At 38.3% G+C, this 18267-nt stretch overlaps 2 protein-coding genes across 2 annotated transcripts; both read right to left on the bottom strand.

Annotated features, from left to right (window-relative positions):
* Nucleotides 1-69: 69 nt before the first annotated feature.
* LOC143468154 (hepatic sodium/bile acid cotransporter-like) lies at nucleotides 70-3737 on the bottom strand. Its single transcript, XM_076965170.1, has 5 exons — nucleotides 3214-3737; nucleotides 2873-3050; nucleotides 1536-1749; nucleotides 1026-1221; nucleotides 70-851 (listed from the first exon to the last, which is right to left on the bottom strand). The coding sequence occupies exons 1-5, from the start codon at nucleotides 3707-3709 to the stop codon at nucleotides 352-354; spliced, it is 1584 nt and encodes a 527-aa protein (XP_076821285.1). The 5' UTR covers nucleotides 3710-3737; the 3' UTR covers nucleotides 70-351.
* Nucleotides 3738-6433: 2696 nt separating this feature from the next.
* LOC143468257 (uncharacterized) lies at nucleotides 6434-12138 on the bottom strand. Its single transcript, XM_076965357.1, has 4 exons — nucleotides 11640-12138; nucleotides 8427-8715; nucleotides 7611-7799; nucleotides 6434-7366 (listed from the first exon to the last, which is right to left on the bottom strand). The coding sequence occupies exons 1-4, from the start codon at nucleotides 11727-11729 to the stop codon at nucleotides 6699-6701; spliced, it is 1236 nt and encodes a 411-aa protein (XP_076821472.1). The 5' UTR covers nucleotides 11730-12138; the 3' UTR covers nucleotides 6434-6698.
* Nucleotides 12139-18267: the final 6129 nt, after the last annotated feature.

Here is an 18267-nt window from a genome sequence, read left to right as displayed (position 1 = left end):
GATCGTTTTTGAATTTTGCAAAGCGCTTACCCTGGCTATAAAGCACATGACAACAAGGCAGTTAGTGAAGATTTTAAAGTCATGTTTTTCATGAAGAGGGCTGACAAGTTAATGCAAATACAATTCGGAACTGCATAAACACTGGACAACAAGTGGGTTATAGTTTCACTCGTGACGACACAATGGTTTAATAAATACGCAATATGATGAACCGTTGTCATTGCAGAATTAGTCGAAAATCCTTGCTGAGTGAAAGAGCGGTGAAGTTTTTTCCCATTAATGTAAAAATTTCTCTGAGCAAATTTGATTTTCAAATTATTGGTTTCCCTGCGGTGAGGCAAACGCTGGTATCTATTGAAGTCCTCCGTATTCCTTGGATGCAAATTGTTCGTCATCGTTCGGTATGAGATTTGCCTTGTCTCCTGCTCTTGAAGACTTGTTCATCATTCCACTCGGAGCAAATTTTTTCTTCAGCGAGAGCTGCTGAGGAACCTCTTGGACTCCGGGATCTCCGCTCCCCTGATCCAAGATAAGTCTTCCGTGCAAGGAGGAGTCGCTGTTGCTGATGGATCGGGTCTGATAACGTCCTCCTGATCTTCCAGCCTCCTCCCCATCACCTTCCCAATCTTCATCAAACTTGTCGTAAGTGATGCGCGATATAGGAACCATGACGTCATCGGCGTAGTACCGCCTGTAAGCGCGGAAGATCAAGATCAATCCGATTCCTTCAAGAGCTTGAAAGAGCGCGTAGTATATCGGGAAGAGGAAATAGGCTCCCATCAGCTCCTTTGCAAACGCCATCTTGAGGATGGTCGAACTGAGCTGGCTGTTCTGACAACCGGTTTCAATCGCTGCGGGAAATGTAAAAGAATTACGCCTTCGAGTCTGAGACAAGTTTGTTGCGTTGGTTTTAAAATAATATTTCAAACAGAGAAGACTTTGAAATCCCATTACATTTTCAATTAATATAACTATAAGCAAACACATACACAGTTACCGCTGGATCCAAACATTTTGTATCATACCTATCGTTCTTCTGCTCGCATCTGGAAGTCGAAATCCTGTCGCCAATAAATAGCCGAACCCGTATCCCAAAAGCGGAAGTACAAAAGCTATGACGTAAGTTTTACCGGAAATAGCAGTGAAAATGGAAGTGCCAAATAAAATTCCGGACAACGTCATTAATCCGATAAAAGAAACACCGACGCTGAACAACGATATCTGCCGGATGAAGGAAGCATCAGATAATGTTCAATGCGTTGCATAAATGGAAGAAAATCAAGTTATCCGAACGAAATTAGAATGTACATAAAAATTAAATAAAAATAGATGTAAAGAATGTTGACAGAAGCCTACTGTTTTGAATGGATTTACATTTTGTACACTGTGGGCTATAGTTAGTAGACATAGAAACAGTCCAGAATTACGTCGGAAGATTTAGAGTTCTAACATTTTTAAACGACTTAGTTGTCGAGAAATGCGAAACAATTTATCTCCATAAATTTTTTTGAAGCATTCGACAATTACGTCATCACCTTTAGTATTGTGTTGGCGATATTCTCATATCTCGATTTGATCGCCATTCCAATCATGACCGGAAATAACGTCATGACCAGTGTAAGGATAATTCCCCCGAACGGAATCATCCTCCCAATAGAGGACACTTCAATCCAGCTGGATCCATACAAAAAGATGCAAAGAGGCATGAAGCCGAGGGCCAAGATCGTGGAGATGGTGGACATGAGGATGCTGGAAGACGAAAGAACATGAATTTGCATCCAGCACTGCTTTTGTTTTGCTCTCATCCAATCGTTTGTGAGTAGAAAGTTAAAGATAAAGATTTTGTCGAAGTTGATTTTGCCATTAACGATTGTTTGCTCTATCAGATGTAGCTATAAGCTGAGAGAAACACTGCCTTGTTTAAATGTTGTATTAGTGTCTGGCGACCTATATCAAATTTCCGAGGCCTTTAGACCCAGCGAGGTGTAGGCCTAATTGAAATTTTATTTGTATAATGTAGACATTTCAGCGACTAGACATACTTTGCGTAAAGACGTCATGCAAGGCTATTTTGAGAGGACAAATTGTACGTTGGATGGATGGTTTAAACTTAATATTTTGGTAAGTTCAAATTTGTCTAAAAGACAAAACTTAAAGGTTGAATTTGTTTTATGGCCCCACACACTTTTGGAAAACCGATAAAATCATTCAACGTCAGTAAAAAACTTTTATTAATTTTTAATCTTTTCTCTTTAAGGTCTCTCTTTACTTTGCGACGGCAAAATCCCCGCTTCGGGGCGACAGTTTTGTTGTAACTTCAGCCGTTTATAAGGCAACTAGCACCAAAATTTGCGATTTTATCTCGTCTTGCACGACCAACGAACATCATTTTCTTGTTACAACGTTTACATTTTACCGGATTTTATAACGCGTGGGTTAAAACATCACAAGGAACCCACCGGCAAAAATATAAATTTTATCGGTTCCGCACTTTCGTTACCGTCTCGGTGTCTGTCAATAAATATTCAGCAAAGATTGGTGATGGGTTTATGATAGGTTATAGCATTTTTTTGCGTCGATTTCGACAGAATGAAATTTTATAAGCCATGGCGATCTAAAAACCAATTTCCATAAATGAGATTAAATCATTTGACAATACTGACATAGTTGTTTCCAACTTATTTTCATCAAAATTGCAGTTAACGTTTCTTTAAGTGGCATTCCTTAGGTCTAATAATTATAATGAAACGATCGAAAATAGATAACTTTAGACAGCGTAGGCGCGCCCACTCTTTAAAAGCAAGTGTGCGGAGAAACCTCAAATACTAGCGTCACGAAACCAAACCTCCAGAATAACGACAAGAAATCTCACCTTAGGTTCATGTCGCCGTAGAAGAAGTAAGTGAGTAAGTTGGAGAGATTGCCTCCGGGGCAGCTACTTGTCACTATCACAGCCAAAGCCGCCACTTTATCCAAACCAAAGATCTTTGCCAGAAGGAAAGCCACTAATGGCATGATGCCAAATTGACAAGCCGCTGCAATGCCAATTCCTGGACAAATTATAAACATTTTTTGCTATTGAAACAAGCGGTGTAGCAATTACACCTACATGACAAAATGCATAGCTAGACCCAAACGCTTTTGTTAGCATACATAAAGCTAACTGCAGACCTACTAAATTTGTATTGTAACATATGTTACAATTCTACTCACCCATCGGTTGCAGCAAGTGTTCTTTTATTAATGAGATATCCATAGTACAGCCCAGGCCTAACATCGTTTGTATCGCGACCACGACCAGAATAGCGTCTATGGCGCAATTGACGCCCGGTTTTTCCGCTATCCTTTTCGCCATCTCACTCAGCGCTGGTGTGGTGGCGGGCATAGAAGTAGTGAGTTCGATTCCCGTCGTGGCCACTTTTTCCCTCAACGATTCGGGTTCCATCAACGTTGTCATATTTGACACTGGTATCTGAGTTGATTGTGTCGTCACAGAGCCGGCAATGTCGTTAAACAAAAAAGCACGTTGTCTGTCTGTTGTCCTTTTTGTTGTATTGTATATTCTAACTCTATTGAGCTTTCTCTGTTTTATTGCACTTTCTCCGCAGCGTTTTCCTGGGCATAATGGATTTGAGGCGCGTGCCACATTCGTGCTGTCAGTCAAGACGAAAATTGCCAGCAGGAGAGCGCGATAAAGCAACAGTGTCATGAGTTAAGGTTTTAAGCAACTGCAACATCTGTCTGTAAAGAGAAAGCGCAGTTCAGTGAATTTTCCCATGTCTATAGCACAGCAACGGCAAAAATGGTAAAATCTCGCCTTCAATTGAACTGCCCATACACGACAAAGAACGTGAAAATTACCGCGTTAAATTTTTTTATTTTATTTGACTTTAAACTGCAAATAAATGCCAATAACTGACTTTTTTTAACATATTTTTCAACCGAACAAGCAAACATGTTCGACAAATCGTGGAGAAGAAACCTCTAAAGACACAATATAGCAAAAACAACAGCTAATATTTCGCATTTCACAAGGTCGCCGTCCAACCCAGGTTAGAGCCACAACCACTAAATGATCAAAATTCGATAGAAATTAGAGTTGTTCTTTGCAGCATCTGATCACCTGAGTTCACTATCAACGTCAGGAAAACGCAAGGCCAATCCCCTTTGAATACCAATGTCACTTTTAGTGACAAGAACTTATCATCTGGTATCACAATGAATTATTATCTAACACCTACTTGAAGCAACTAATTTTCCGTAGAATATTTTCTCCGCTTTTATTGTTAATTTGCAGTAAATTATCTTTTACTTTTGTTAGAAAGTTTTTAAGAGTTCCTGGAAATATAGTTCCTTGACCACCACAGCAGTAAAATTTAAGAGTTAGCAGCCCTCAGACAGCGGCCTTGCAAGGCTAGCTTACAGCGTTCTAATACATGAGTTTTCGCAAGCTTGCTTCTTCCGATGTAAAAAAGGTTAATTAAAACTTTGGTGATTTTATTGGAAATTGAATTTCTGCCGATAAACAACTTTAACATTGCGTCGTTGCATGCAACTGTAACTTAAAAAGTGACGCTACTTCGCGTTTTCTGTTTTCAAATCTCTTCCCTAAGAATATATTCGGATCGCTCCCACTTCTATATGACTGTTCCATATGTAAGTTGCTCCAAACCTCTCCCAGCAAATGCTAATGGTGAAATGTTCGAGGAAGACTTCTCTTAATTAGTTGAATGACGCAGAGCACAAATCGATTGCTTTCGTTCAATCGAAGAAAGTGAAATCGATCGAGAACTTGTTTCAATTTTTTTCGGCATTTGCAGTCTCCGCTAATCAGAGTGACATGCGGCAATCGACCGGAACCTACATTTACAAAATTAGGTTCATAAGAACGTTTTTGCCAACGACCTTGGTTTGAAATTTGAATCATATTTTAAAAGGATTTTTTCGGTGTCTTTCGGATGCTAGTTGTTAATTTAAGCGGCCGGATTAACGCAAAGTGCGCTTCACCGAAAGAAATCGCCGGTTCGTATGAATAATTGATTCCAAACCACCCAAAAAAACTTTTTAGACTCTAATTTAAATACCATTGACCTGTATGCCGTTGCAAATTTAATTTTGTGAGCAAAATATCGCAGATAACCATAGGGTCTAAGCATCGGTGTAAATATAACGCACCTGCTGTTTGTTCCGACGAAATTCGCCCAAATATCAGGAAGATTTTTTATGTCATAAAGACTTTAATGGCGTCATAGCCTACATTATGTGTAGGCTATAAGTGAAGTTATTGTGTGCATTATCAGCCCAGTGGCGAGGTAACACAGAAAACATCTGGATATAGGTTTTCTCTTTCGCTTGTACATCGATTTTGAATTTGATATCTGTTGTGAAGGGACTAAGCTTAATTAAACCTGTCATTTCCTTCATTGTCACTGTCTTGCTGCTCTTTCAAGTGCAGTAAGTTGCCTTGGCTGCGCATTGGGAAATTTCCTTTCATAGATTTTGGACTTCGGTGATATTGGTTATAATTTTAAAGTTTTCTGGTTTGTATTGTTGTTTGGATTATCCGTTCTCGCTTGGGAACAAGGTTTATTGCACAATATATTTGAAGGCACATTTCGATTTTTGAATGATTGAATGCTTTTTTTTGAACCATCTGTTAGAAGGAAAAAGGATTCGTGTTTTTTGTAACTATAATAGTAATACGTCACAATAAGCACACACCCCTTAAAAGTATGTAGGTTTCCCCCAAAAGTTTATCGTTCTTTATGTGAAAGGTAATTGTTCGTTTAAAGTTATTTATCAGGGTAAGTGTCATAGAAACCGCTAATTACGGTCGATTTTTGAATGCCCCATAAATTCCATTTATAATTGGACTGTAAGCGCCTTCAGTTATGCCAACATCAATGTCACGTTTCAATTCAGAATCATATTTTCTCAACCATAGAAACTGCTTATTTGGCAACGTGAGCATGGCCATTATCACGTCACAATGTTACCATATATTGCATAAATAACTGAACTATTTTCAGACGTTTTAAATGAATTGTCAGAGGCGGCAAAGTGAAAAGGCGCTGGCTGAGTATATTTTACTTTTGTCATCGCTAGAAACGTTTCACGTCGTGCTTGGCCGACTTCAGATTTGTCGTCAAACACTCAAGAAGCCAAGACCCCGGCTATAAATATACCTTTTTAGGTCGCGTCGCAGCTCTAAAATTTCATTCAAAACAGACCAAAAGATCCTGCCATTGCACACTAATAACGAATTATTTCGACTACGATTGTTACAATTTAGAAGTGACTAATAAAAGACGTCGTCTTGAAATCCAGTCATGCTAATCCCAGGACAGAAAAAATTCCTTGTGATTCTTCGTCTTGGCATTTCAAGTTTAACCCGTTCAATATCGGCGCATACTTTAACTGTAAAAATGCGTCGTTCGGTTGTCATAAGTGATTTATTTTCGAAAAAAAATGCAAAAAGCGGCAGCATATAGCCTATACGTGCATTGTATTTTTCCAAGAACGTAACGATAAAGCGATTTGCCAGTTTTAGTGTCGAATGAGAAATTCCCAGCAAGATTTAAAGTTTAATGTAGCGTCAAAATGGCGAACAATGCATAAAAAATACTGAAAAACAAAATACACAAATAATGGCAATAAATACTAATTAATTAAAATATGACTGGACATAATATAACACCCTACGAGTGAACTTTAGTATTGCTCAAAAGATATTGGTCGTCCATAGACACATTACATTCCGTAAAGCTATTATTCATGACGTCATTGCTTCTTCGCTTTAACATCATGTATCGTTGTGATAATAGGAACATCGCGCAGACAAGGGAAAGCGCCAAGACTGCCAACCCGACAACGGCGATGAGAAGGTCAAAGTTGACGCTCTCCTGGTCGGGAGCGCTCGCATGAGACGCTCTTGCACCCGCTGATACCGTTTCTTCTTCCTCCTCCTCAGTATAGTGAATGTTGCCCCACATCGGAGCGGGTTTTAGGATTTCGAGGAAATTACTTGGATCGTTTTCGCTTCCCTGATTAAAAATTTCCGATTCGTCGACGGGGAAAGTTTGCGCGCTCGGGGATGAACTCGCCCTTGTCCTGTCGGTACCGCTAGGCGCGGCAAAGGTGCCGCTAGGTGCGACCGAAGTTTCGTTTCTTGCAAACTGCGTTTCATGACGTCTGCTTCCCTGTGACGTCACATCTTCATCATCACCATCTTCATTTATTTGTTCATCATCGGTTGGGAAGTCTTCGTGATCAAGACCGTATTGGCCGGATCCGGAATAATTGTCCTCGTCGTTGCTTCCAGATTCTATCTTCTGCTCGTCCTCTTCTTCTTCTTCGTGGAAAGATGCTGAAAAGATGAAAAGATGACTAAATGTGGACTTTGTACTTGGGATAGGGCCAGTTTGTAACCAAAATGGATTCTCGTAAAGCTGAACGATTCCAAGTCATAAGTTTAGGTAAACGTCATAAAATCGTTGCGTTACTTCTTAAAAAGTCTTTTGCGATGTGTAACGCTTGTGACGTAGAAAAATCGTGACAATGATCACTATTTAACACCGCCCATACACACCCTATAGCTTATACATTCATACCTTTTTTTACGGGGAAATTCCAAACAGGCGGGTTGTAGGGCGGAATACGGCGTTGGGCGCAGCGGAAATCTTTCGGTATTTCCGCCCGATGACATTGCGTTACGAAGTAGCGGTTGCTCTCTTGCATGAGGTCGGGAAAGCACCATGAGCAGGGTTCACACCGATAGGAAATGGAGTTCCAATAAAAACCTGCAAGAAATTTCCCACAAATTTTTCTCGTTCTATTGTTGCTCTTGTTTAAGGTTACAAAAGTTATGGACCTTCAGAAGGAAAACGCAATAAAGGTGAGTGAAGCAAAAGAAATGTGACCGTGTGAGTGGATCAGAAAAAAACATTTCGAAATAAGCGCGTCGTTCACTTTTATCTTTGTTTGCGTTTGATAACACTTTCGATTTGACCCAAATCATTGAGCACTTATGACGTCATTGACTGTAGCAAAGTAGCACAAACTATATCAAATATTTTCTTGATGCTATGGTTGCAATTTGGGCATGACGTAACACAACAATGTCAAGTGATAATGCTATTAAATTTGGCATGGCAACAGCGGGTGGTAAATGGCGATGGCAAACGAGAAGTTTTGAAACTTTCTGTTTGTTTGCGGTTACACGCTCGTAATGTTGTTGTTTTTGCCGCCGAGACTGTATCCCGTGCGTGATATTACGTAAATAGAGACTCATGAAAGGATTTATTTACTATTTTGAGGTAATGCGTTCTCGTGATGCGGTCTTGTGTTCGGCAACAGTTTAACGACGATAACTTCTTTTCAAAATTAAACAAACTAAAACGGTTTTCTGCCGCTATAGCTGGACTTACCTATGTCGCACTCTCCACAGACGGTGTCCTGGGTTAAACTGCATTGTCTTTCCACCTTTCGGTGGGGTCCACACAGCGTACAAGGCCGGCAGTAAACCCCACCTCTGCTGTTGCTCGAATAAGTGAACCCTAGGGTACAGGGTTCGCATTCTGTGTCGCCCCACGCCGTGCATTGTCTTCTGGCCCCAGAACCCAAAGGACACGTCGTACAAGGAAGACATTTAGTGGAGCCGTCGATCGTATACCTGGGGTTCGTGTAATGACCCCACGGGCAAGGGGATCCCCCCACCTGCACAGAAAATGACGAAGCTATGAGTTATATGGTGTTAAGACATGTCTTTATATGTAGGCTATTGTGTTCTAAGGGGCGCAAAAGGTTTCGTGACAAAAGTCCTTTGCTGTGACGACAAATATAAAAATATCATGGAGCAGGTGCATTTGAAAGCCGGCCTTGTACTAAGTGACAATATACGCCGTGTTGATCACTTAAGAGCAATAGGGAGTGGAGCTACGTCAATGCCACTGGTAACATTTTAAGCAAAATATCTTCTATATTTATAAGCGTAAAGACTCAGAAGATCATGCAGTGTTACAGCGGGGTGGGGTTTTCAAATCAACCCAAAAATACCGATGACAACTGGGGTATTTTCAGTCATCGCGTTCTCCTGCGTTCCACGGCTATATATGCACCGGATATATTAACTCTGTAAAGTTACGTTACAGTATATACGGGCTTGTTTGGCTGTTTATCTGTGTTGTTGTTTCAACAAACTGCCAAAGCTTTTACGTTGTTTTTGGGCGTTGGATCAAATAAATCATCGTATGTCATTTTCTCTTCTAGGAAGTAGTTATTTACAAAACTGTCACGATCATGATTCATTGTTTTTGCAAACTCAAATCAAATTTACTGGTTTTCCATCGCAGCTATAACACAGAAGCTGCATGTTTTTTCACTGGATGGTGTATAGACTGTAACGGCCATTTTATAATTGGCAAAATGTTTTGAAGATCCCCGAGTATGTAAATACAGTATTTAAAATACCTTTATAGATACTTATTGTAGCCGTTATTGACTCCAGTAAAACAATTTTAGACATTTTTAAATCGGTAATTGGCTATATCGGACATATAGTGTCTATTATCGTAGTGACAGGAAAACTATAAATTATTTATGAATGGAAAATGACGCAATAATGTAACTAAGGGTGATGACACAAAAAGTTAAAAGTGTTAGAGACGTTTTTTATTCGCGCTTTAATTTGACTGACTAACAGAATATTTCGTTGAAACAGCCTCTATACCGGAGTATACCGGATTAGGAAACGGTTTAATTCTTTCCTCTACTACGTTGCGATTTCCACTTTGAGGCATTTTTATTGTAAAAAATGACAACAAACTTCATTAAGATAAGTCAATTTCTCAATTGTTCTGTTTACATCGACGTCTTGTCTATGACGTACTAAGAACACCACAACAATAGTGTTAGTTGTATCGCAGTTACTATGCCAAAGATAAAAAGAAAAGTAGGCTATGCTCTATTTTGCAAATGACGTCAGAATGATTTGGAGAAAGGGAGGATATTTTAAGAAGAGTTGTTTGCAATACACACCTCCTTTGTAACGTAACAAACAAACATTCAACGTCATAGGTGGTATAGAGTGGATACATTATATATAGGATTCCAGAATTAATTGCCGTTGGTTTTTCAACGATATATGTTGCGCGATGCACAGCTGCCGTTAAACTCGTTTCGCGTTATTTATTGGCGACACACTTTATTAAAATTCATGAATCGCCCGCCCGTCATATCAATAAAATCCAATTAATGTGGTTAAGTTCCTTTTCTAGCGCTTCCACATAACCCCGCAATTGAGATGCCATCGTTACGACGTCAAAAACAAAATGCTAAGTTGGTCGAAGTCAACTGTGTTCAATCATGACAATTTCTGAGAATTGTTGACAAATCAGGTTCAGTTATAGCGTCCAAAAAGTCATACCACACAAATTGGCCGGCTTTTATGACGTGAACACTTACAGTTTTAGCAGTGCGCAGGAATTGTACAGACTTGTTTGAATGGTGCTTGTTTTTAGCTACGTTCTGTCCAAAGAAATAATTCGACCTGGGTAACTTCACACAAAAGGACGTAATGTTTGTTGTCAAACGTTAAAATTCTTTTAACGTTTAAACTGAAGACGTAGCAGCAACTCCTTGTGCAAATGTCAACGTTTTGTTGAGCTGTGACTACGATTGAGCTACGCATTTAAGTTACGCAAATTTCGTAAGATAATGACATAGTTTTTCAGACACCAATTAAAAAATCTTGCTCTGGAATTACCCCAACTACGTAATAAAACCTGACCCAGTGCACAAGCTTCTGCAAATACTTGGCTATTTTTCAAAGCTAAGTCCTAAGTCCAATATGAATTTAAAGATGTAGAAATATTGCAGTAATGATCGGATTTTTGATCGAATTCTCGCCATGCCTTCTTTTCTTTTGCAAGACGACTTCGATGCAAGTTTTTAAACGCGTTTAAAATCGACGTTTGCAACAGAAACTTGGATAAGTGGAAAAATTTGTTCGCTTTTTTGACAACTGAAACAGAAAGTGAAACCGAAACGCAAAGCCGAATAACTTTGGATTGATCCATGCAATTTCTTTCACCGGCCCAGTTCTTATTATGCCGTAACGAGCAGACTTCAGAATTTGGTCGTCTGGGTCCGAATTAATGACAAAACCCCCTGGAAGTCGCTAACGTAACAATGCCCGCACTGTCCCTAAACTGGATTCGCATCGGTGCACTATTTGGCAACACATCAAAGCGTTTTAAAAGTAGCCCGGTAAGGCTTTGGCAGCTTTTCTATAAGCAACCATGCCCAAGCACTTGAAGTCAAGAGTCTGGCTATTAGGAATCGGCTCCATAATCGTGAGCTCTGTACTACGGCATTCCCTTCGGTTGGGAATTTGTGCAGGAAAACACTTAAAAACGTATGCTCTATTACGCAACAAAAAGATCTATTACAATGCTCATTCTTACTTCCCACACTTATGAAGGTCTTATTACATCATTATGAGGTTAATTAAACCCGATAATGCCCAATAATGATGTAATAAAACCTCTATCAGCGGCGGAGACTGGGTGATTGGAGAACAATCACAAAAAAATTCCACCCATTCTCTAGCGAACACAATCGCTTTGATCAAACCGACTTACCGTTATCAGAAAATTGCCAAGAGCGACGACGACGACGAATGTGTTGAAGGCAGTGATGCAGAACGAAGATGATTGTTGTGTAGCTGACATTGTTATTGCACACTGATAACTATGCACTAATAATACTGATTAAAAATACTACTACGCTGCAAACTTCTGTCAAAAATGTTAAACGGGGCCTGTGAAATATGTGCAAATAACGCAAAAAAGAATTTTTAACAGGCTATCATTGCAATGTGTTTGTGGCAGCATTTTAAATAACTTTCCTTCGAACTTCACCCTTGCTTCCAAATATGGTAAGATTTTCCTTAGTCTTTAAGCTCGATCCATATGACATTGCTTTTGCAACAAATCACTTGCGTTAAGTTTGTCACGCTAGCACGCTATCGCTCCAGTCAATTTGTATTTTGGTTTTAGTAAATGGCTTTTACATGTTGCAGTGGTGGGAACAAAATTGACAGCACTTGTGCAAGATATGACAGCTCGCATCTTCCTTACAGCTGCTTTATGTCGAGTAGATTTGACCTCAAGATGCGAGTTGTGTTTCACTGAGTTGGTTTTTAAAGGTTAGTTCACCTTTCTTGTCTCTCTCGTTCTCCTTTTTTTCTTTTTCTTATTACGTCGTTACGATCTCGAGTAACTACATGGATTCAAATGCTACGTTAAAAGTGAATGTAGAATACAGATTGCATTTTCCGTACTCGCTACAAGTTTCAGTGACGTCATACTCACACATCTCTCGGGAAAGTGTCAAGGATTTTTTGGTATTTTTCTCAATTAATCACCTTCTAATGCAGTGACGTCAAAATGGGGATCGATTTGCTGCTTCGTTTCGACCAGAGAGAACAAGCAGCACTCGAATTTTAATTAGCCGTAATGGAAGCAAGTCAAAGCTTTTTCTTTGCAGGTTGTATTAACTCTAAGCTCGGCAGAGTAATGGCTTTTGCGACCACGTGATGTATCTTCACTTACTTCATTACTTTGTACTGAAACGATCAAATTTGTTGAGCCAAGAAGGCGTCGAACCTTCAATTATCTATAAATATCATGGGCGTCGAAACTTACTTCTATAATTTTCTGTGTAAAACGACACACTAGACATGCATATAGTGCGTTAAAAATATCCTTGATGGGGAGACTTGACAAGTTTTTGCTCTGCAAACTATTCACGTGGTCGTGAACTGATACTGCTCAAGCATGATTCGATACGATAATAATCCGCTCTACTTCTTACGCCCACGTTATAGTCGAATTACAGAACAAAGCGAAATATTTTCGGCAAAGGTCAATGTTTTCCGACAACGTCTTGCGTAGTCGACGCAACCAAAGTTCTTTTTAGAAATGTACGGAAGATGAATCAGCATTTCTCAGAACTTCCGATAAAGGGAGATTTCTTACGACTAGTGAGAAAAAGCTTCAATGAGGTGTGACGTTGTGACAAAAATATGTAGAATTTGAATGAAGATATTTTGTTATGTTTTTGCCTTCAAAGCCGCAGGTGAAACCCATTTGTTAAGAGAATTTACCTTTTGTAGCAAATACCTGCTGTACGGATGTTACGCAGCTTAAAACTTGATATATGCACTAATAAACAAAACCAAATATTCCCAACGTGATAAGGTGAAGATAAGAAGTGGATTGCTGTGCGAGAAAACACAAAAACAAATTAAATAAATAAGAAAATATCGACTGTAAATTTTAAATCAGCAGAAAAACTGAAGCATCCGCAACGTTTTGAAGCGCTTCCAGATTTGTTGATTGTAATTGATTGATTGATTGATTGATTGATTGATTTCTTGATTTCTTGATTTCTTGACGTTACGCTGGAAAAAATGTTCTATGCTAAAGTAAAGTGAAACATAAAATAACGATAACGTATACAACAATAAAATAACTTACAATAAATTTGAAAAAACGCGTTTCTTTAATTTTTACATTTACAATAATAAATTTATAATTAGTGGTTGTTTTGTGGTTTAAATAATACTTATTGATGTCTTTTTGTTGTTTCAATTTATCTTGTAAAAATATCTCTCTGAAATCAGGCTTCTTGGGGTGTATCCAGCTTTTTTCTGATTTCCAACTTAATTTAAAAATTTGATTTAGCAAATTCTGTTCTGCTGTGTACTGTATACTGCACATAGGCTTTATTGTATACTGTACGTAGGCCGCGGTGTAAAATACTGTGGTGTGCAGTGTGCACCCGTTGTAAAATTTAGGTAAAATTTTCCTCTGGTGGCGTAAATTATTTGTATATTTTACCACAAAAGGACAGTAATGCGTTAAATTCCATCTTATTTTACTTGGCAATTTAGGTTGATTTCAGTTTATTTAAAAACTTTTATGTCCAAAACTAATTCATTCAAAATAATAAACAGTTTTTTCAAATGTATCCTAATCGATCAAAGTACGTAAATACGTAAATTATTTTTAAATGCAGCACCAATTCCAAGATTAAAACATAAACTTGCAAATTATGAGCAATCTGTGTGTTCACTTTATAATCGTTAGGAGTCGATAGATTTTTGAGGTGGGCCATCAAGAAGCTCAGACTTTCTAGACACTTCTTACTATGTTGTGATATCGGATAACCTGCTACTGCTTTAAAACACTATATAGCCTACTTAAAGCGTATTAGAGTAGCCTACACGCGTGTAGGATATGTACAAAGCACATTTGGGCAAGGTGATATGTATATAAGCGGAAAACTGTAAGTTCAGAAAAAGAGTTAATGTTTAACCCATATTGCTCGCCGCTTGCTTATATCTCATTCGTAGCCAACAATCCATCGCTAACTTGATTGTATAGTTAGCAAGGCTGAGTTTTGTTGAGAAAGAGTTATGTGTACTACAGCTGCTCTGAGTTATGTTTCGGTTTACAGTAAATGTAGAGTTTACTGTAATAAGAGCACAAACACTACTCATAGTTACTGTTATAGAAAATTGTTTAGTATTATTTATCATAAACAGGCTACTGTTAAGGGAATAGGCCTAATCTATTCAGCCTTCTAAGTTACATAATTGTATACAACGGATATCAGCCATCGCACAGACAGGCACAATATAGGCCTAGAAACTACACAACTGAACCGAATCTGTTGCAAACATACAGGAGAAATGTCACCTAAGGGTCGTCTTCGAAAGAAGTCATCAGCTGCAGCAGTAAACCCTTCCTGTGGTAGAAAAAAGGAAATAACGAAAGAAGATCTCCTTAAAAAGATGGAAGTTTTGAACAAGTTGGAAGAGAAGTTAAAGTCTGCTGAGAAGAAGGCGTGGTTTGGGAATCTTTCTTCTTTTCAAATCTTTTACGTCTCTGGGGAGATATTTATTGCTTTATGCATTATCTTGTTGTCTTTTTACGTCATTCAAACAAACAAAAGACATCAAGCGGCAATCAACGAAGCTCTGCTAAAGACAAAAGCAGTTTCCGATTCTGGCCCCGACAATAAAATCGTTTACGATATGGACGAATTTTGCGAGGAACAAGATTGTGACGTTGAAAAACCAATCTTGAAAGAATTTAACCCAGAACCTTCAAACAATTTAGAAGACATACTGTTTACATAAAGACAATGAGGCCGTGTTTTCATGCGTGTTCGTTTGTCTGTCGACTTACCGCCTTTTAACAAGATTATTTGCCTGTTACCAATGTCACTCAAAAACTTGTTCTCCAAATTTGGGCAAATATTTTAAGGTATAACTGGGCTATATTAGGCAACAGGAAAGAATTGATTAAATTTAAGTTTGTTGAAACTGTTGAGTGGAAAAAATATCATGTTTATCACTCCTCATCATAAAACATTTCACTTTATGCGTTATATTATAAGTATTTCCGATAGCTCACAGGCTACCGTATTTGACTTGACCCTAAACCGCCCTTGTATAGGCTATAACATTAAACCTTGCCCATAAGCTATTATTGAACACAAAAATTTACCATTGAGATGATTAATCCGTTTGGTTTGTGCTCTAATTTTACTAAGCTTATAACCAATTACAGATGCGCAAATAATTCCTTAATAAATCATTCTTCGTCTATTCATAGTTGAATTTCATCATCACTTATTCATGTTCGTTCATTCAACATCACTTTTAATTCATAGGCAACTTATCTTTGATCAAGAAAAAAGTAGCCTATTCTGTTTAAGAAATGAAATTTTTAAATTGTTTTGCTTTTGCTAGTTTTTTGTCAAAGTTTCGAGTTGAACTTATTAAGCTACCATGCTAGTTAAAATTAAAAAAAAACAGCAACATATATAGTTTACAATCATTTTTTACAAACAGACATCACTTGCATAACATCTCAAATGAATGTTTAATTCGGTGATGGCCAATCTCCAGCTCATTCCATGATGGCAAAACGGCGCTGTTCCGACGGATTGCGAACTCTGACTTTTTAGTCTTATTTTGATGTAATTAAGCAATAGGCTTACTTATTCTTTTCCATTACTTTAAATATTTTTAGCGTTTTGGAAACAACAAATTAACAAATGTTGATTTTAAAACAGGGTGTAGAACTGCAATGTGGTAAGAACGGCGCTAATAGAGAAGTGTATGATGTTGTACTAGAATCTTTGCACAACTTAACGTCTGTCATGATTTTGTAGTTGTAGAAGGTACTAGGTAGTGGCACTACTATTAAATCAAGCAATTTTATTAGGGGTTACTATTTATCAGTTTAGAGTTGCATTTGAACATACCGCAATAATCGGAAACAGGGTTTTAATAATATTTAAAAGAAGTATTTAGTAGTACTTAGAGGTTACTGTAAGGCCTACTTAGCAAACGAGACGAGTTAAACTCTTATAATTGTACGGTTCGGCTTCTTGTTTAGATTCGGGTGTAAAAATTTCCGCTCAAACTAGTTTAAAGATTCAGGTTTGGTTCCAGTTCGACACTCCGCTCTGAGAAGTTGTTTTAAAGTGACAGTTCATATCTTTTTGTTAGCACTGAGTGAAATTGAAAGACTTGGGCTAAGATGCAGATTGCCAGCTGAATAGTAGTAGGCTGTACCGCAAGGAAAATAAACTTGGCCTATTTTATTGAAATCGTGTTGAATGACAAAGTGCCCACATGGTATTTGCCCATATGTATGTGATACAAAGGCACTACAAACTTAAGAATTTTGGCACACAGAAGTAAAGGTTTTGTGGCTACTAGCTAGAATAGCGCAAAGGGGACATTTTGTGAAAACTTATAAGCTATTGTTCAGTTGTTCCTAATGACATCTGAAGCTAAATTTAATATATTTCATCGACATACAACATGTTCCGAAACGCAGGCATAACTGGTTGTGGAGAAGCGTCTCTAAGGAGCGTCTTCATGCACTGTGCTTCCATTTCTGAAATACAAACAATACAAGGAGTATTGCAAAATACAAACTGTCAGAAATGAAGAGTGCAAGACCTTTTTCTCGGCAAATAAACGTGGTGGCCTGCTGTCCTCTAGCGGTCAAGTTAAAGAACGCAACAGGCATAAAGTACAGTATCCATAAAGTATGCATAAAGTATGCGGCATAGAATTAAAGTTTCGTTATCTATGGTGCATCTGTTTTTGTAATATTATATATTACGTTATAATAAATAATGAAATTTAATCCAATTTCCAGGGTGATTAATTGACGATTCAGACTGAAACATCGTTTCAGAAAAAACAATCTGTGGATAAGAAAATAGGTTTAGAAGATGTCTATGAACTTTGTAACGTCTTGTGAACATTTTGTTGGCGTTTAGTTTGGGACTTGGGAGTGACAATGACCAATCGGGATTGAAAAATTAGGAAGAGTTATGGCACTGCAATCCATGGATTAACATACAAAAGCACGAAATAAGAATAAGCTTATTTATTTTATTTCGAGCAAGGTTTTGTTTATACGCCTGTCTGCTTATCAGTTATTGTAGTCGCGTTGATTTTGCTTTCAAGACACTTTTTGAAACTTTTCGTTGATTGCCTGCTGCCCATAGACCATCTAGAGTAGGCTAGAGACTAGAGACTAATGGAAGACTAATGGAAACTGCGGGAAAGTGTGGCAGCTGCATGCATGTAGGGGATTCACAATGTCCAGACCGCAGAGTATGGCACATCCGAGATTTTTGTCCACCCTGATCCATGAGTCGCAGTGTACACCAGAATTTTGCTTCTGCGCACCTGAGATCTTGGCAAAAAATGCTCTTCCGTCCGGCGAACGTGTACGCTAGGGTGCATTATGTGTGATGCGTACACCCAAAGTCAGTTTGGTGTACACCACAACAGCACAATTGCACCAAGCCGCCAAAAAACGTTATGTCAATTTCAATCTTCAATGGAGACACTGTGCTCTTTTTTCGTTTAAACAAAAGAAAACGGAAGAGCAAAGTGAATTTGAAGTTGCCATTGTTTTTGTATTGTGTTGTTTATTTTTTGTCATTGTCCATGGAGGAATGAAAAATAAAATGCTAGCCATTTTATCGTCGTAAAATAACAATTCCACCAGTAAGCAAGACATGAATTAGCTCACATGGAATGCACCCTGGTGTGTACACAAATTTTTTTATCCTTCTTTCTTTTTACCAATTTATTGTTCAGTGTAACATGTAGAACTAGGTCCATGCTTATAAAACGGCAAAATAATAGCAAGGAACTAAAATTGT

This window comes from Clavelina lepadiformis, chromosome 1 (genome assembly GCF_947623445.1).
Source record: "Clavelina lepadiformis chromosome 1, kaClaLepa1.1, whole genome shotgun sequence".
In the NCBI taxonomy this organism is placed as follows: Eukaryota; Metazoa; Chordata; class Ascidiacea; order Aplousobranchia; family Clavelinidae; genus Clavelina; species Clavelina lepadiformis.
This window is presented reverse-complemented; position numbering and strand designations above follow the sequence as displayed.

Coding starts and splice junctions, on each gene's coding strand:
- LOC143468154 (XM_076965170.1), bottom strand. CDS start 3,709: ATGACACTGTTGCTTTATCGCGCTCTCCTGCTGGCAATTTTCGTCTTG. Junction 3,051..3,213: donor ACACTTGCTGCAACCGATGG/GTGAGTAGAATT, acceptor TAATTTGTCCAG/GAATTGGCATTGCAGCGGCT. Junction 852..1,025: donor TGCGAGCAGAAGAACGATAG/GTATGATACAAA, acceptor CATTTCCCGCAG/CGATTGAAACCGGTTGTCAG.
- LOC143468257 (XM_076965357.1), bottom strand. CDS start 11,729: ATGTCAGCTACACAACAATCATCTTCGTTCTGCATCACTGCCTTCAAC. Junction 8,716..11,639: donor TTGGCAATTTTCTGATAACG/GTAAGTCGGTTT, acceptor TTTTCTGTGCAG/GTGGGGGGATCCCCTTGCCC. Junction 7,800..8,426: donor CTGTGGAGAGTGCGACATAG/GTAAGTCCAGCT, acceptor AATTTCTTGCAG/GTTTTTATTGGAACTCCATT.